This window comes from Anabrus simplex, chromosome 1 (genome assembly GCF_040414725.1).
Source record: "Anabrus simplex isolate iqAnaSimp1 chromosome 1, ASM4041472v1, whole genome shotgun sequence".
In the NCBI taxonomy this organism is placed as follows: Eukaryota; Metazoa; Arthropoda; class Insecta; order Orthoptera; family Tettigoniidae; genus Anabrus; species Anabrus simplex.
In genome coordinates this window covers 792,287,946-792,308,779 of record NC_090265.1, presented here as the reverse complement: position 1 = coordinate 792,308,779, position 20,834 = coordinate 792,287,946, and the positions used below count along the sequence as shown (strand labels likewise).

The 20,834-nt window shown below is 37.5% G+C and overlaps 1 protein-coding gene across 1 annotated transcript in view; it reads right to left on the bottom strand.

Moving 5' to 3' along the window:
• Positions 1-20,834, bottom strand: part of PolrMT (mitochondrial RNA polymerase) — a 306,750-nt gene that overhangs the window by 46,472 nt on the left and 239,444 nt on the right. The window contains exons 20-21 of the mRNA XM_067136262.2: positions 12,845-12,951; positions 6,823-6,995 (exon numbers count right to left, since the gene is read on the bottom strand). Coding sequence (XP_066992363.2) covers positions 6,823-6,995; positions 12,845-12,951 — 280 coding nt within the window. The remainder of the gene's footprint in view (positions 1-6,822; positions 6,996-12,844; positions 12,952-20,834) is intronic.

The following is a 20,834-nucleotide window of genomic DNA, read 5'->3' as shown; positions in this document are numbered from 1 at the left end:
TTTTACCGCGTCGAATGGGTGGCTGGACCGCTTTAAAAATCGAGCCGACATCGTTTACAAAACAATTTGTTGCAAAGCAGACTGTAAGTGCGGAGGAAAGGAAAGCGTGGAAGGAAATGGTTCTGCCTGCTAAAATAAGCAAACCTCGCAACGTTTTTATATAACTTAATATGTTCCCTTCTCTTATCAATTATATTTATAATACGGTATGTTCAATTATTTTACTTTATCTCTAAAAATATTGTCATGATAATCGATTTTTTATATAGTGGCTTTCTGTTAGCAGCTCTTATATATCGGCCTATTTCAGTATTGTCCACAAACAAGGAAATCTGTTGGCTGTGTGTTTCACATGTATTTCAAAGTACAGAATAAGTTTTTGGGCATTACCTCTTTTAAGAAGTTTCCTGCTTAAGAAGTTTTTTTTTTTTGCAGTCCCTTGAAAAACTTCTTAACAGAGTTTCACTGTATAAACAAAACAAAATATATGAAGATGGGAGATACAGAGGGAGTAAGAGGAAGGACCCCAGTAAGATTAAATGGGAAGGAATATCAAAGAGTCACATCTTTCAAATATCTAGGCTCTATAATAACAGAGGACAATAAAACCTCCGTGGAAATACAGGAGAGGATAACAAGTGGAAACCGATGCTTTTACGCCTTGCAAAATATGTTTAAATCCAGGAATGTCAGCAGGAATACAAAAATTAAAATATACACAACAGTACTAAGACCAATAGTTATGTATGGATCAGAATGCTGGGTGATGACCTCCAGAGAACAACAGTGGCTATTACGGTGGGAAAGGAAGATATTGAGAAAGATATTTGGTGCAGTAAGAGAGCAGGATGGGTGGAGGATGAGGACAAATGTAGAGCTGCAAGGACTGTTTGGCCAGCCAGATATTGTTACTAAAATTAAGCAGGAATTAGGTGGGCCGATCATGTTCAGAGAATGGCAGAAACCTGCACCGTTAAAAAGGTGTTTATAGGGAAACTTGATGGAAGGAGGAGGAGAGGAAGACCCAGGAAGAGATGGATTGATGATGTTGAGGATGACCTTAGAAAGTTAGGAGTTAAACGTTGGAGAAGAAAAGCTGAGGACCGAGATGAATGGAGTACAAAATATCTTCAAGAAAGGTTATTTCACTTCGCACCAGGGTACATGATCATAGTTTTTTTTTTGGTAGAGACATCTATAAGAGAATGTCCACACTTCTTGATCAATGGAAAACAGAACAAGTTGAAATCCTCACAGTATTGACAACTTCATAATCACAAAATTTCTGGTAGTGACATCTTCTGAGAAAACTTATAAGTTGATACAGTTGTTAAAGTTCAGAGTTTCTCCTGTAGAGGAGTACTTTACGGCGGAAAATTCAAATGTGCGGCATAGAGGTGTACCAGCCGGTACAACTACATTTGCTCTTACTGTAGTTTGATACTCGCGGAGACGAATCTCCCAATTTAAATCACACAATTTTCACAAGCACCATTTGCTCCAAAGGTTACAAGATACGGCCTTCCAAAGGCACCATTCAATATTTACATAGATATCTTTTACATTACAAGAAAGAGCCTCTATGCTCTATAATTCTACCAAGGAGACTGCACTCCCAAACCCTAACGGCCTTTAACTTTTACACTTGTAATTAGAGTGTCTTGCTTAAAAAAATTTACACTTTCTGGCCTCTCTAGGCTCAACCTACATTTAACAAGACTGTATCAGTTGTATTTTAAGAAATAATCCTGGGGTAGCGAGTACGCATTCTACCGGGCCTTCATGAAAAAGTACAGGTTAAAGTTACTGGCCCAAAAATAAAAAATGTATGGAGGCGAAAACTTGCGCTCCTTGAAATAAAAGATTAAAACCCTACTTGGGCTTGTGGCCCGACGATACAGAGGCTAATCCCAAACTACTGAGGTGACTAGATGGAGAAGATAAGTTACAATTTACAATAGTGAAAACGGTTACAAAATTGTAGTCACCTCCAAATTAAATTGAAGAGGAATTCGAGAGGGAAATGCACTCTCTATCCCTGGATTTCTGTTAAGTACTGTACACTTGACTTACTTGAACTTTTACATGAGAAGAGAGAAAAGTTTACATTTTAGGAAATTTAGAGTTACATTATTAAAGATTGGAAACCTTCCCCTTGAATTAGCTGGCAGAGATACCTACAGAGTTAGAAAAATGGTGGCCATTACCTTAGCTGATGTTCTGCTTGCCGATGGATGAGGCCCCTGCCGCCTCTCTTAACACACACAGTAACAAGACGATCAATAAGACAAGTTAACTTGAAAAGGCCTCAGCTTTTATACTTGAGAGGAAGGTTCGAGAAGGCTCTGCACTAAAACCAGACACACCCTCTCACTTTATTGGTAGATAAAATAGGTACAAGATAAATATATTGACTGAAAAATAAATTCACAAAATTTCTGATTGGCCAGAATCCAAAGCTGGCGGAAAAAGTTAGAAGTGTTGCAACCTTCGAAGTATCAAAACAAAGAAAATATCTATTCAGTTTAGAAAACCTATAAATACAAAATTTCTTTAAATTTTTGTAGTTCCACTTTACACCAGAGTGCATGACATCAGTTTTTTAAGAGACATCTATGGAAAAAGTCCCAACTTCTTGAAATAGTTGTTGCAAACTTTGTGTGTTAGATAGCGTTCTTCAAGGCGCTTCATTTAAATGCACAGGGTTGAGGTGTACCTCCCAGTACAGTAATATGTAAATTTTCAAATCAGACCACTGCTACTAAGCACTGTATATATTCCTTACACAACTAGTAATCAACAGCCAACAGCTGATATGGTTTTTATACACATTAATATTGAATATTGTATTCTTTTCCTTTAACTGCTCCTATTGTAAAAAATGTTAATATTAGATCTTAGTATTTATACTTTAACTTTAAATCAGGGGCCTGATTTAACCTTGAGGTGGTACAGTGACTGATGATGCCTCCTATGAAAGGCAAAACAAGACTCACATTCATAAGGTAACAATGATCAATTCCTAATTGTATAAAATTTTAATATATTGAATAGGTGGTTAAATAATAAATTAATTAGCATCCTACAAGTATAGTATATTCAATACGGAACCATACTGATAGTTATCACTGGCAACAGCACTTGTTAACCTGTTAAAAATAAAGGCTGAAGTAAATGATCACTTAATTTTAATGTTATATACTGAAATTAAGTAAGAATGTAATACACCTCAAGATATGGCAGAGTACATCGCTGATTTCAGAGGATAGTTCATATTTTCTTGCGTCTAGTTAAATTTCGGAAAGGCTATTCACATATAAATTTTTAGCGAGGAAGTTATCATTTCTCTACACGCGTTTCAAATATGTTTTCATGATACATATATGGTTAGGTAACGTGACGCAATTTGAAGAAAAAAACTGAAATGTTTGCCACAGAAGCGTCTGGAGTGATACCGTATTCCTCCGAATCCAAGATGATCGTTTTTCCTCAGAATCTCATGCGAAAAATCAAGGTTTGTCTTGCATCACGAATACCACTAGCAACTACCGCAGTAACCACGCTGCTGCTTTTCACCCCCGCATGCGCACTCACACACAAAACTCATTGACAATAAACGACCGCCTCTTTATTACACGTAGCTAGCCACGAAAACCGGTTTTCATTGCCTGTGTGTAATGTCACTGGACCTCGGGAAATAGTGAAGAGAGAATGACGTTTTATTAGCCTCTACAAAAACGTTTCTCAAATCTACAGAATGGCATCAAAACATGCGAGCATTCGAAGTCTTAGAAAGGCCACGGCTACTCAGTGGCAGAATTAAAACGTATCTGCTGTACCTGACGCTTAGTAAAATTAAGTTTTATAGACAGCTGGAACATTTTTGTGATGGATAGTCGTATTGTAAAGATACGTGGAAACACTCGGAAATGCACAATAATTGTGCAGCCGCAAGAAAATATGGCATAGGCCTAACTAAAGCCAATATTTGATGTTAGCGTGAAGACAAAGGTAGCAAAAAATGTGTACTGTACAAAAAATGCATTCAGTGGTCTGCAACAAGGACGCTTTAAAGAATTCGAAAATGAAATTGTGACGTATATGCACGAAAAGCTCAAGGGCAAATGGCCATACCGTAGCACAATAAACTCGTTCGTTGATCTTCAACATCCGCGATTAGGCCTATACATCACCAGCCGCGGAAATTGGCTGAACTCGGCAAGCGAGATGTGCGTATAGTGGTAGCCGGTTATATCTGACTCTGAGTAAAAGTAACAGTTTTATAGACCGCAAGAATATTTTCCTGATGGATCATCGTATTGTAGAGACGTATGAAATAGGTATTGTCGGCAAATTTTCAACAGGATCTCTTCGGTATTATGATGCCAATTTTAAATTAATGGTCAATAAACCCGCGGAAATATAGAATAATTGTGCAGCTAAAAAAAAAAAAAAAAAAAGCATTACAAAAGCCAATGTTCAGCGTCTAAAAATGCGTACTGTACTACAAAGGCATTCATATGATTTTACAAAACACTTTTTGAGCCTGATTAAAATTTTTTGAAGGAAAAAGTGGGGTTCGTCTTTATTCGGAGAAATACGGTACTATAATTTTTTCAGAATGAAATTAAACACACACTTCCATGTAAAATAACAAACATGTAAGCCGTAGTGTGGATATCATCTGCGGAAATGCAAGTTTTGAACAAACTTATTGCCGTTTCATTCCGATTTTAATATGTATGGGGGTTTTTCCGACTTTAATACAAAAATCGGGTATAACAACCATCTGTTATAGCGAGTAAATTTTTTGCTGTTGTGAATTCTCACTATAACAGACTTCTACTGTATTTTCCAATCTTCAAAGGCAATCTGTCAACCTCCTCATGATCGTTCTCTGTACAACCATGTAATGTGTCTTTTTATCATTTACCCGCAAGCCAATTTTTGCTGTCATTTCCTCTAGTTCCACAAATAACTGCCTAATTTCTAATTCACTGGGGCCAATAACAACAATATCATCCGCATATGCAAGAACTTTGTGTTGTCTCCCCGATATGAAGCCAGCAGTTACAAGAGCTAATTTTCTGATAATCTTCTACAGTGCAATGTTGAATAGAATAGGAGATAGTGCAACCCCTTGTCTCAGACCAGTTTTATTCTGGAAGGAACTTGATTTTCTGCCCTTGAGCAAAACACAGCTAATATTACCATCCATACACAGTTTGCACATGTTAATTAATTTTATGGGAAAGCCAAACTCCATCATGATGTTCCACAGCCCTTCTCAATGGATTGAATCATATGCCTTGAAGAAATCTATAAAGAGATAATGAAATGACTCCTTGTGTTCCCACATCTTATCATTAATAGTCTTAATTGCAAATATGTTGTTTCATCACCATCAATAAATATACTAAAACATCTGAAGGGCCAGCACCAATACTGAGCAAGGAGGAGGAAAGCAAACTTCCTTGGTGGGTATGGATATCCCTTTAACCTGACTCACTGACAGTTTACAAGCTAATTCATTATTTCTGACAATATTCTTAATTATATTTTCAGGTGGATCTTTCAATGTGCTTGGAAGGGATTCCCTGGCATAAACAAGACATTCAGGCAAGTGTGCGAGAATTTCTTCAGAAGAATAAACGGCCTAATCCTGTTAATGATGACACTCCTGATAACAAATGGTATTCTGCCTTTCAAGAAAGGCATCCGGAAGTCTCTGAAAGAACATCTGAGGGTGTAACTGCTGTAAATGCTTGTGTAAGTGAACAAGACGTGAGAGGATGGTTTACATCCACAGAAGACCTCCTTAAGAGGAAAAATGTATCTGATGTACCATCATATCCCTAACGTGTTTCCAATGGTGATGAAATCAACTTTGTTCTATGCCTTAAGAAAAATATTGTACTTGTATCCATGGGCTGTAAAAATGTCTAAAAAGTAGAGAAGGGTCGAGCCAAAGCTACACTGACTGTCATGTGCACATTCTCAGCAGATGGGAAGATTTGCCCTTCAATGATAGTTTACTGTCTTAAAATGTCTAACGTGTGCTTGAACAGAATTTGTGGAATTGTCTGTGGGGGTATCCCGTTTATTCGTGATCCTGTGAGGTTGCATAGTGATTGCAAAACCCTTCTTAGAGTAGATACACTGCTTGCCGTTGAGCTTTCACACCATCGATTTGGCACATTAAAAACACCATCTTTTTTTTTAAAATACAAAATGCTATACTGAGGGCAATGGAATGGTTGTTTAGAGTTAATGTACCGTCTTTAATCTAATGAAGTGTGCATACACTTTCATCCAGACAATTTTGACTTCAAGAAAGCTATTTTTAATATGCTCATAAGACACAACCTTATATGAGGTTAAATCAAGCTTATTTTTAGGCATATCTTTGGTAATGCGTGTTTTAATCTTTATTTCTTCTTATTTAATGTATTGTATAAACTGAGGATAATTCCAAGGGAATCAAAACTGGTACTTATTTATTAAAATTTTATAAATTGTACCTATTAAAGTGTTGATTGGTGTAACATCCAACGTTCAATATCTTATATGAAAGTTACGCATCAACACGGAAATGAAGATAATTATGATGGTAATTTCGACTGTTGAAATCAGGCTTATGTGCTAATACACATAGTTTCTTCAATATTTACAATGTGTTGCATTTTGTGTGCCAGTTGGTGTATGTGTATTTTAACAATTATACAAACAACTTTTCCCTAGAACAAAAAAGGTTAATGAGGAATCTAAAAAATCTAAAAATCTAAACAAATTAAAAGGATACTTAAAATGAATTTTTCATACTCAAATGAATCCATGCAGAAGTGTTCTTGTAATTTATTATTCTGGTTGCTGAAGAACAATTTCTTATTAAAGCGATTGTATGGCTGCACAATGGGCAGCCCCAAGGGTGTCACCCATTCCACGTTCTGACCACATACTTGAGAGATGAGGCGGGCACAGTCCGTGAACCAATCCTGTCATAAGAAACATATTATACTATTACTCCAAGAATAGTTAAAGTAAATACATTAATACAACTAGTAAACCAATATAACTGACCAGGAACAAAAATAAAGGACAACTTCGTATTTATGTAGACAGTATGTATAATTGTTTAAGGGGCAGTCAAATGAAAACCGAACACCCGCTACAATGTACGCATAGAATGGTTTTATTCAAAAGTAATTACCAAAAGCGTTAACACATTTATCCCACTGGGCGACGAGACAATCAATTCCAGTTTTGTAGAAAGAGGTATGTCGCTGACAGATCCACAACCGCACCCACTCTTGCAATTCCTCGTCCGAATGAAACCGACATCTTTTTTCCTCCGTGATACGTCTATTTTCCCAGATAAGGCCATAAATCCGCCCTATCATATCAGGAGTAATGGCTCGATGGGCCTGTCCTGGGCATGCATCATCTTGCAGTGATGTGCGCCCTTTTCGGAATGCCACTTGTACATACTAGTCATGGACTTGCAGTGTTCACCATACACAGCAGACTCCAGCACGCTCAGCCACCAGAAAACAAACCACACTTCTCTGCTCTTCTTCGCTTGCCTCCATTTCTACAACTGGACTAGTCCGCGGAACAAAAAAGATATAACCCAACAACTGCGTGCACCTCTGAGTTGTCGCTATGCAGTTCTCCTACCATAGCAATGGCAGTATCAATATGTAACAACAGTGTTGCCACCTTTTGAGTGGAATGTATGTTATGGTGAGTATTCGGTTTTCATTTGACTGCTCGTTATATCACTTAACAAATAAAAATGCCTTATACTGTCCTCCTTTTCAATACAAACATTTTTACAAAGTGATAGCCATCAATATGGAATGAGATTTATAACATGCAATGGCCCTTATATTACACAAGAACAGTCATGTAGTTAATAGTTAAGTGGAACCTAGGGGTGAAAATTAAAAAAAGTGGTGGAGGTAGAAAATGAGTCATGAGATGAGGACTGTGTATTAATTTGATTCTTTTGGATAGAAAATATCATGGCAACATGTTTCTGACACAACATTTTTAACCTAGCAAATTTCAAACTTCCTTTCACTTGTATAGGCAAGATGAAGTCATGAGATGGCTCGATTAGCAGAATGCCAGTATCTTAGTCAAACTGGCTACAACACCAGATGATGCTATATAATAAAAGTGTATATGCCTACATCTAAACATGCCAATGAAGAAGTTGAAGGAATGTATGACTATCTTAATGATTTAATAAGGGGAATTAAGGCAAGTGAAAACCTCGTCATGGGAGATCGGAATGCCGGGGTAGGTGAAGGGAGAGACGGCACAGCAGCAGGACCCTTTTGGCCTGGGTGAAAGGAATTATAGAGGGGAATACTTGATTGAGTTGAGTGTGTCAAGAAGTACTATAAGTACGTCTCTGTCGCTTCAGACACAGACCTGCCTTTCCTCCACCAGAAAGCCGTTTGCCTACCATAAACCATCAGGCAGTTCTTGGTTGTAATTACATTTTTGTTGTTTTACTTCACTTGTCAAATATGTAGATAGTAATTAATGTGAGTTAATATATATTTTATTTAAAGTACCAATGATCTTTTCTTTTTTTTCCCATATGTTTTATGCTTATTTGTCGTGATACCTCTTAACCAAGTTTCTTTTGTTTTGGTGTCTTGTAATAATATGTAGTCATTTTCAGAGATGCAGGCTATATTCCTCTTATCCGTGGAAGGTTGTATGGTAATTGTCTTGGTAACATTTAGACAATCTCTTAAAAAGTGAAATAAGTTGACATTTCGACCTACGTTTCTTCTGATTTTATATGAAATTCTTCTCTGGAGGAGAAATCACTACCTTTCCTCTCCATTTTTCAAGCTGCATAGACCAAGTAGTTGGAATTTCATGGACTGTACGTGAGAAGTGTGGTTACAAACATATCCAACTAATTGCTACAAATACAGGGTTTCAACATCATCCAAGGAAGAGGTACATGTGGAAGTCACCAGGGGACAAAAACAGATACCAGATTGATTACATTTCAGTCAGGGAGAGATACAAAAATTGCAGAAGTTACTTCAGTCCAGATGTCAATAGTGATCACAACATGATGATAAGCGAATGTGAGGTTAAATTTTAAAGAGTCCGGGCGAGTTGGCCACGCGCGTAGAGGTGCGCGGCTGTGAGCTTGCATCCGGGAGATAGTAGGTTCGAATCCCACTATCGGCAGCCCTGAAATGGTTTTCCGTGGTTTCCCATTTTCACACCAGGCAAATGCTGAGGCTGTACCTTAATTAAGGCCACGGCCGCTTCCTTCCAACTCCTAGGCCTTTCCTATCCCATCATCGCCATAAGACCTATCTGTGTCGGCGCGACGTAAAGCCCCTAGCAAAAAAAAAAAAAAAAAAATTAAAGACCGGAAAAGAAGCCAACCATTAGGTGGAATGTTTCAAAGTTGTAGGATATAAAAGTAAAGGCAGCCTATAGTGAAGCGATTGATAAATATACAATTGGGCTGGATTTAGGAAATAGTGTCAATGAAGACTGGAAAAAGATAAAGTGGTTTTGAAAAGTCAGTATAAGATATACTTGGGAAGGGGAAACAGTCAGCTAAGAAAGAATGGATTACAAAATAGGTGACTGATCTAATAAACCTACGTAGGGATCTCAAGAAAGATGCAACTGACGAAGGTGGAAGACGTTACAGGGCTGTAAGGAATGAAATAAACAGGAAGTAAAGAAGCATTCTTACAAGAAAAGTGTAAAGAAGCTGAAGAGCAGATAATGATGATGATGATGATGAATTGATTGAAACTGCATATACCAGTGTAAGGGATTTCCTTGGTAAACAAAGAATCAGCAGAGAGGTGATTGAGGCTGAAGATGGAACGCTTGTACATGAACAGGATGAGAAAGGGGAACAATGGAATGAACAAAGTATCGGGAAAAGCTGAACGGAGGAAGAAATGTGCCAAAGGGTATGCTAGAATCTCTTGAGAAAGTAAATGAGGAAGATAAAAGAGATAAAATTCTGAGGGAAGAATTTAGTTTGGCAGTGACTAGAATGAAAGATAAGAAAGCTCTGGGCACTGACAATATCTCAGCTGAACTGATCAAAACAGCAGGAAGCCACTCTATGTGTGCATTATATGAACTAGTATGTCAGATATATGAAACTGGAGATGTTCCTGTGGACTTTAAGAAGTGCCTATTTGTTCCAATAATAATTAAAAAAAAAAGTTTCAGCAAAATGATGTGAAAAACACTGCACCATCAGTTTAATATTGCGTGCTTGTAAAATACTAACAGCCATAATCTTAAAAGAGGGTTGATCTAAGAGAGACACTTTAATCACTCAAGATCAATTTGGTTTTAGGAAGGGAAGAGGCAAGAGGAATGCAATACTGTCGTTAAGGCTAGTGCTGGAGAAATGCCTAAGTAAGGACAAGGACTCGTATGTTACATTTGTTGTTCTAGAGAAAGCATTTGACAAGGCTGAGTGGTGCCAGAAGTTTCAAATGCTAAGAGAAGCAGGAGTTAAGTATAGGGACAGATGAGTCATCGGGAATCTCTACAGAGAAGATCAGTTCAGATCAGATGTGGCGGACATGATCATGAAGCAAACATCAGACAAGGTGTACGACAATGTTTTTCATGACAATCAGTAAGGTTCTAAGAATAAGTTGCGAGATTTCTCATTTGCAGCAGTTAACTTTAAAGCAGGTGTAAGGGACGTAGGCGTACTTGTAAGTCTAAGCTAAGGACTGCCGAACGTAGTGTAGCATCGTAATTAGTATGAATAGAGTCAGTGAAGTTGTGTTGCGATATCAGTGTACAAATATTTAAGCAAAAATGAGCATAACTATTGTAAAGGAGAAAGCTGAAGAATTCGTGTGCAGATTAAAGGTGGCATTGTTTACTAGTGGTGAAGCCACGAGTGTAAGTGCAGAGGAAATGGGAGCGTGGAAAGAAACAATTCTGCCTGCTAAAATAAGCAGTTGCAAACCTTGTGACATTTTTAATTCGGATGATTTTTACAAGGTTATACTGGTTATACTAGTTTTGAAGGGAGAATATTGCTATGAGGGCAATATTATTGAACTAAAATATGAGCTATGGTACTAGTAGTTGCAAATATGAAAGGAACTGAAAACTACTACAGCTGATGAGAGAAAAGTCTAGGAAGCCATGCTATTTAAAAATGTCAAGATCTTAAAGTGTAACAACGCCAGCAACAAGTCAGCTTGGATGACAGTTCCCTAAATGGAGAGTATATGAAGGCATTAGATGCCAAAACGTAAATATGGAACAGGAAGATTATTGTGTTCATGGACCACTGTCCTGCTCATCCCAAAGAGTGGCTCCATTTAAGGAACATCAAGGTAGAATTTTTCCACTGAATATTACACTGGTACTACAGCCTATGGACCAATGAGTCATTAAGGTATTGAAGCAAAGGTGCCAAAAATAAGTTGTGCACCATATGCTGCTCTGCATGGAAGCAGGCAGACCCATCCACAACCCATTTCTATTGGACATGATGCATTTCATTGTCCAATCATGGGATTCAATGCAGCCTGTAATAAATGCAAACTGCTTAAAGGAAGTAGGCTTCGGTGGTGGTACCAACAGCAGCATTGTTACAGAAATTGGTGTTGGAAAACCATACAGGGGAGGATGGAGATAACCAGCAATTTCAATGACTTCACTGCCATTGATGGTATGGTAATCTCTGAGGAGCAGACCATCAAGGAAATTCAGGAAGAAGAAGGAGGAGAAGAAGAAGAATATTCTCCCAGACTGTCTTGCAGTGAGGCAAGTGTCTACCTCGAATGACTGAGGAGGTTTATGGAAGGTGCAGCTAGTGTACATCAGAACACATGGAAAACAATGTGGAAATGGAGAGGTTTATATGAGAAGAAAGCAGTGAAATCCTCAGCCAACCCTGGATAATTTCTTTTCCAAGAAGGAATCGAGACTTTTGTGTTTGGAAATTAATTTAATGTCTAACACAGGACTGCTTTTACATATACAGTTACTATCTAACATTATTGATCTCTTGTACTGGGTTTTATATAATATGTGCACTTCTCTTATCAATTATTTTTTACAATACAGTATGTCTGATTATTTTACTTTATCTCTAAAAATACATGCCATGATAGTAAAATTTTAATATTGTGACTTTTTTTTAGCAGCCCTTATATATTGGCCTATTTTGGTATTGTTCACAAACAAGGAAAACTGTTGGGTATGTGTTTCAAATGTATTTCAGGGTATAAGTATTCAGGCATTGCCCCTTCTACGGAGTTAATTTCTGAATGGTGTCTTGAAAATTTAAGAGAGTTTTACTGTATATGTGATTTTGCCAAACAAAGTTGTATGATGTGGGAAATGTGTGATTGAGAAGTCAACTCTTGCAGTCTTAAATGAAGTACATAAATGTTGCAACTTTGGTACAAAAACATCATAATTAGCAGAATCGAAAAGGACAAAAAATGTAGTCCAGCCAAAGCACAGAAGAGTTTTCCTAAGAAGAGGAACTGTGTAGTTGTGGCATTCTACAGAAGCAAATCTCTCCCTCTCTTTCTTATTATTCCCTCAATTCTGAGGATCGTGACCTCCGAGGAGGCTACTGGATAGTTGTCTCCATTTCTGCGGTCCTTGGCCAGACCTGCTGTAGCAAAGATATTCAACCCAGTTATACTCTTGATTATATTCGGCCATCGAGTGGGAATCTGCGATGGATATGACTGATACAGAAGTGAATAAGACAATAATTCAACCATGTAATAAGAAAACATGAAGAATTGTATAAAATCAGCCTGCAAACTGATGGACATGTACTTACCTGAATTTCTTTGGTAGACGTGAACATTTCTCGTAAACTTTCAAACGTTTTTGTCACTAGATATGTCGATCCTTTCCAAACATGTTCCTTTGGAAAATTATCAATATCTGGAGAAGAAAAACAAGTTAAGAGCTTCAATACAGAAGTTAATAATAATAATAATAATAATAATAATAATAATAATAATAATAATAATAATAATAATAATAATGATAATAAATCATCTTCATCATCTTCTTGACCTTTTCCCAATCACTTGGGGTCAGCACATTGCATGAATTTAGTCCAGTTTTACTGCCAAATACCTTTCATGATGGCAATGTATGTGGACGGATGTATTCATTACTGTGTGTTTCTGGGGTAGTTTGTAGTGTACTGTGTTATTTATAGATGAAGATATGTTTTAAGACAAGCACAAACACCTAGTCCCCAAGCTAGAGGAATTAACGAAAGCTAAAATCCCTGACTTGGCCAAGAATTGAACCTGGGGCCCTCTGAACTGAAGGCCACTACAATGATAATTCAGTCAAGGAGCTGAATAATAATAATAATAATAATAATAATAATAATAATAATAATAATAATAATAATAATAATAATTGAATTTAATAATTTAATTTAATTGAACTCTGTGGAAAAAGCAAGTTTCTACTGAAATCCACTCTTTTAAAAACACCTTCCATAGAAGCAGAAGACCTGGACATCTCCCAACCCATTACTCGGAGAATTCCAACTTGACCTCGTCACCATCTCTGCAGGGTCCTCCAAAGAAATTCAGAATGTCAAAGTCCTTCGAGGCGTTAACCTTGACTCTGACCATTACTTCTCCAAAGTGAAGACAAGTTCATCCCAAGAAACACACGCAAAAAACCGGCCTTAACAAATCCTTCGATCTGACACCGAGAAACTTAAAGTACTTCAAACCGAATTATCAGAACAAATCTTCTCTGTTTCATCACCAAACCTAGAACAACTGGAATGTTCTCTTGTTGATACAGCTCTTAAAATCGCACCTCAAACGAAGAAACCCATGCACCTTTGGAATTCGCAATGTGATGTAGCCCTCAGTGAGACAGCAAGCCTGGCTATTTTGAAAATCACAACGTAGATATCAGGAGTTCCTCGAAACCCGCAAGAATACTGCCCAAATCATCAGGAACACCAAAAGAACTTTCTACAAGAATAAACTGGCCAACACTGAATCTAGTTTTCAGAAGAATAATTCAAGAAATTTCTACCACATATTCAAACGGAATCTAGCCAAATATAATCCTCCAAAACTATGTTTCCGTGACTCAGCCACTAACCAGTTCGCCCACAATGATGGACAAAACTGTCAGATCTTAGCAAAATCCTTTGAGTCCCTTCTCAACTGTGATCTACCACAATCGACTTTTATTCCCCACCTGAATTCAGTTCCAACAAACCCTGATTCTTCCCCACCAGGCATTTCTGAACTTCGAGAGATCACCAATTTTCTCAAAAATAATAAAGCTCAGGGTGAAGACTCAGTGATCAGAGAATACTGGAAATTACTGGATGACAATACGCTACAACCCCTCCTCCAAACTATCCTACAGATTTGGAAGACGACTCAGATACCATCCAAAGGGGTCACAGCTCTTATTCATCTCCTTCATAAAAAGGTGATAAACTGGATGTCAATAATTACATCTCTCTTCCTCCTGTTACTTATAAAATCCTTTCCAAAGCCTTGCTCGCTAGAGCTGTAGGACAACTTTACTCACAAATACTTTGTAGGTGAATACCGGTACCAAGCCAGCTTCCGAAAATCCAGATCCTGTGTAGAATGGATCCAGAATCTTAGAATGACTATCGCCTACCAGAAACTAAGAGCCAGACCATTTGTCATCACTTTTGTAGGTTTCCAGAAGGCATATGACTCGATTGACCGCACAACCCTTTTCCAAGTTCTCCAAGAATTTGGCCTAGACAACATGACCTGACAGATCAATCAAAATACACTCACTGGTACATCTTGCAAAGTGAAATTCAAATCTGAGATTTCTAAAGCCTTTCAAATCCAAACAGGAGATTGGCAAGGAGATGGACTATAAGCACTACTTTTCAACTGTGCTCTCGTGAGGGTCATCTGGGAATGGAGACATGTTCTCCAACCTAAAGGAATTCCTAATTGAGTTCAAATAGGCCAAACTCGTAATGGTATCAATATTGATTGCCTTGTTTTTGCAGATGACCTCACTCTCCTTACTTCCTCTCCTGAACTAGCTACTCAGCAAATCAATTACCTGCATGAATGCGCAGTTAAGATTGGCCTCAAAATCTCCTATACCAAAACCCACTTTTTTTCTAACATCATACATGCTCCACCACATCTTCTGACTACCTACGGTAGAATATTGATATAGGATACGTTCAACTAACTTGGTGAATAGTCAATATAAGAGAACAAACACCTCCTCCTATACTACTTCTGGATATTCCCCTCCACAAACCACTCCATCCGTTATGACGCCGCCCACTGCTACTTCCCCTCCCCACTCCCCGCGGTTACGTACCCACACATACAACACAAGGATTGCCAGTAGAACGACAGGCAGTCATTAAACAGCCGGGAACTCTAACAGACACGAAAGCAGGAGTCGAAGGAGTAAGTGCTGATCCTTTAAAGTGAGGCCTCTATTTTACATCATATATAGTATATCCTTATGAAATTTTCCCTTGTTACAGATATGTCAATAAGCTCATTGGATACTTGGGAGAAATCACAATTCAACTATCAACATAAAGCTAAAGAATCCCCATCAGACCTAGGCCCTGCTCACTTACACAGGATATTTAAATCTTGAATAAGATAACAGCAAATGTTGAATTTAACAAGTTTCAACAAATGTTTATTTCAAGTGTGCAACATCATCACCTATAATAATCCACAGCACATTAGAGTTTCAAATATTATGATGACAAACACAATAATAATTGCGCCTGATCTCATAATTTGTTTTGAGAGTGTAATATAGTTCATTTCTCAAACTTATACGACGTGACAATGATTATTCAAGATTTTAAATAAAACATTTTAAGTTCAATTTCAGAAAATTAATAGTTTTAATAGAATGTGAAAAATTGTTACACTTAGACAAACTAGTTGACGTCACATACAAGAATATTGAAATCACTTTAATTTCAATGTTAACAACTGTTATATCCTATATCCAAACAACGTAATATATAAGATAATTATATTTAATCAGCTTTCTTAAAAATTGTATTATTTAAGTCTGCTAATGACAAATCATGTATAGAAATTCAAGATCAATGTTCCTAATTAACCTTGTGAAGACAATATGGCTGAAGATGCTCAGAAAATGAGCAAAACATGTACCACGTTTTTAATAATTTGGCAATAAAATAAGGATGAAATCGTAATTTTTTATGCTAGTTAAGTATTGAATAGGTGTAAAACAAAGTTTTATTATTCTCCTTTCAGTCTCAATATGTGTCAACAATTTTACAACAGCCTTCCGACTCACTCAAAACATATATAACAAAAAGTCCAGCTCTCAAAATGCAAAAATTCAACATTATCAAACATGATAAAGATGTTGATTCCCATAGGGTAAATGCCTCTACGGTATACACTAGCTATGCGTCTTGGTAGGTATGTTATTTACCAACTGATGAGCCCCACTTAGCACACTGGGGCAAAATGCTGGCAACCAGGAATGAGTTAGCTGGAAAATTTATAATGTCCAATAATGGACCAACTATATTGGTATTATCAAACATTTCAAATGCATAGCCTGCTTGAAAAACTGGCAATTAAGGAAAGGAGGATTATCCGAAAAATTCTTGGTCCCAGTCTCAAAGATGGTGTTTACAGACTTCAGGGCAACACCCACACTGAAAATATATCAAGCGTAATCCGGAAAAGAAGGATAACATTTTACGCTCACCTCTTCAGATTGCCAGCTGAAAGAATCTGTAAACGTTTGTTATCCTACTTCAGAAGTCTCAAAACGATTCCTCCTTGGTTGATGGAGATCGATAAAGATCTTTTGAAGTACGGAACTTCGGAAATAGACACTCAACTCCGAGCACCACTCAAACACAAATTTAGACAGATTCACCAAGAAGAAGTCTCAGCTCGACTGAAGCATGGAAGAAAGCACACTCCAAAAGGTTGAAAACCTGGTGGGCCCGCAAGAAGACAAACAGTTGAGATCTCACGGTCCTTAGTGACCCTAACGATGAATAATAATAAATAACAACAACAACAACAACAATAATAATAATAATAATAATAATAATAATAATAATACCGAGCTCGATAGCTGCAGTCGTTTAAGTGCGGCCAGTATCCAGTATTCGGGAGATAGTAGGTTCGAACCCCACTATCGGCAGCCCTGAAAATGGTTTTCCGTGGTTTCCCATTTTCACACCAGGCAAATGCTGGGGCTGTACCTTAATTAAGGCCACGGCTGCTTCCTTCCTACTCCTAGCCCTTCCTTGTCCCATCGTCGCCATAAGACCTGTCTGTGTCGGTGCGACGTACAGCAACTAGAAAAAAAAAAAAAAATAATAATAATTGTACCACAGGTACACCTCCGCGCATTCGAACTGAGTGCCTTTAAGAAGGCCATCTGTGATGTAAACCCTGAACTGTGCATTGGAAGAAGTTTTGAACTTTAATCTTCAGATGCCTTTACTGTTGACTTATGTGCTCCCCCAGGTGGGAGGACCGACAATTTATTTTCAAAGGAATGTTGCATTTTCGATGTTTGTTAACCGGAAGTGTATGTAAATTTTTTTTTATGTGCTGAAGTTATCAGCACTAAATAGCCTCCTTTTTCCTGAAATTATTAGCCAATCAGAAATTTTGGCATTTATTTCGTTAGCCAATCAAAATTGGGGGTGTGTACAGGCCATCAGTCTAGAAAGTTCTGGAACTTTCCCCTCTGCTGTAAAAGCTGGGAGCTTCATTGCTCAGTCTAGAGTGCATACATAGTGGAGGCCTGCTGTCGTAAGGCCCACCAGCTTAAGGTAATGGCAGACATCTTTTAAATATGTGTTAGCTCCAGGCAGCTGATTTGAGGGGAAGGTTTCAAAAATCTTTCTTAATGTAACTTTCTAAAGTTTGATATCATCTTTTAAATGTAAATTTTCAAGCAAGTCTAAGGACTTTATTCAAATCCCAGCTGGGAAAGATGTAACTTAGGGAATAAAGAGCGTTCTCCCTCTTTTAATTCTCATTTAATTTAGTATGGGGTGACTATTATTTTCTAAAACTTTACATCTGAACTCTATTTTTGGAAACTTAATATTTGTCACCATCTAGTAACACTCTGTAGTATAGGCTCAGCCTCTGTAACTTTGGACCATAAGCCTATATGGGATCTAATTTTTAAAAAAATGTTATCTGCTTTACGTCCCACTAACGACTTTTACGGTTTTCAGAGATGCCGAGGTGCCGGAATATAGTACCGCAGGAGTTCCTTTTACGTGCCAGTAAATCTACCGATTTAAATCTAAGAATTTCATTTTTGTCCGTATTGAACTGAGACTATCTTCCAAATCTACCGACACGAGGCTGACGTATTTGAGCACCTTCAAATACCACTGGACTGAGCCAGGATCGAACCTGCCAAGTTGGAGTCAGAAGGCCAGCGCCTCAACCGTCTGAGCCACTCAGCCTGGCTATATAGGATCATAAGTGTTTCAAAGTGTATTTCAAAAGGAGTGCAAGTGTTTTGCCTCCTAGCATTTTGTCTATGGCCAAAACCTTTTCTTTTGACCACTAAGGCCATTTAGAACGGGCACTTATTGCCTCTTTAATTTCTACTTACTCATAGTCTATTGTGGATCAGACTGTCGAGCAGAAAAGACAGTGCAATCTGTTTTCTACATTTATCTAATGTTTGGATAAGAAAATTGTGCCTTAGAAAGGCTAGATTCTAGTAAGTTTTGGAGCTCAGTCTCCTAGAGTGTAAATTGAGTAGAGCAAAGGTGCTCTTTGAAAATAGTGTAAGTTTGAGCTACAAGCTCATTTTGTAACTAAAATTTTGACTGTAAGTCAATGTTGTGATCAGAGCTGACGAGCTCACTATTTGTCTATTCAACTGTTATATCTTGTTGTTCATCAAAGTCTAAATTCAGAAAAAAAGAAAGGAAAGAAATAAAATTTCAAATTTTAGTGTTTTAAATTATGCCCTCATCTTTTCTCTGCCTGCACATTCAAGCCCACACCTTCTTGCAACTCTGCGTTCCACAGAAATCATGTAACAACAACAACAACAACAACAACAATAATAAACAACAACTACTCACTATTTAATGAATGCCAATATTCTCTGACAATAACTTTCATGTAAAATAAAATCTGCAAGTTACTTACACTGTGTAAAAATCATATCTTTTATTAAAATATCAAAATTAGTATTTTTTGATTTAAATGGAATTTATTTCATTTAAATCACATAATTTTCAATTTTACATTCTTACTAATCATTTGATATTATTTTCAGATTCATGTATGCCTCACTTAAGTACCTAACATTAATGAAGGATCATTCTAAATTCTGCATTTTAACAATATTTTGAATTGGGGTGTGGTATATTAAAATATATTTTTAAACCAGTTTTTCTGTCTCATGACATATTCTTTGAAATAAAAAACAATCTAGAAAGTATTCTTTACACCAAGCCCGTTTCTACACTAGTTATTCATCTTCATTCACATTTGTGTTGTTGGGTATTCAGCCTGAAAGCTGGTTTGATCCTCCACAGCTCCGCCAACAGCTGTCATAAACAGCCTAGGCGTCACTGAAAAGGCATACTAGGGAAATGAGGAGTGAGGTAGTTTCCTGTTGCTTTCCTCACTAAGCCAGAAGTTGCTATTACATATGAGTCTGCCAAGCCCACCGAAATGCATGCACCAACTGACCCTATGAGTGATATTTCCACACCATTCATAACAGGAACTGGCTGCCGAAGGAATGACATTACTAGCATTGCTCATACCTCAGTCACTTTCATATTGTCAAAGCCAAGGATGAGACTGAGACAGGACAATGAAAGTAACAAATTTATTCTAGCCCATACCAGAAGACAAAGTGCACTGTAAACACTACATCTCGCCAGCAAAGGCATCATTCACATTTATAGCTTCCTTATTTAAATCATCATAATCATCATCATCATCCTTTAACTGTCTTCAGTCGCTCAGGTACTGTACAAGAGCGTTCTCCATCTTTGTCCCTTCTTCCTTCTCAACTTGGTGCCATTCCACTCCTCTTCCCTCCAGGTCCTGCTTTACTTGACTGCTCCACTGTTTCCTTGGTCTGACTTTAGGTCTTTTGCCTTCCAGTTCCTTTTATAGCCAACTTCTTGCTGTTCTTATTTGATACATTCTTTTTACATGACCATACCATGTGAGTCTTGGTGTTCTTACATTTTTGCTTAGTGACTGCTTTACTTGTGTATTAAGAAAGATCTCTTCATTCCGGATCTTATCTCTTCTTGTTTTTTGTAGCACTGACCTCAGGAACTTAATTTCTGCCGCTTGAATTCTGCTATTATCTCTACTGTTGTTCGTACAGGTTTCAAGTGCATATATAGTTATTGGCACGAAATATACCTGATAAAGAGTTCTCTTCGTACTTAAAGGTATTTGGTTATCCCATAAAAGAGACTTAACTTGGTGATTGTGCTCCTTTTCGGATTCTATTAGTGATTTCCGCAGAGAATCTTGCATCAGCAGTTACAATACTACCAAGGTATTGAAAATGGTTAACGTTTTCTAGTTCTTTGCCATCCGGTTGGATGTTAACCTGTAGGGCTTGCCTACTGACTGGCATCACTACTGTTTTTGTGTGGCTGATTTTTAGGCCAAACTGTGCTTAAACTGCTGATTCGAAATGTTTAATTTCTGTTGAACTACTTCTCCTGTTCCGCTCCAAATCACCACATTGTCTGCAAAGATGAATGCATTGAAGTTCTCATTAGATTC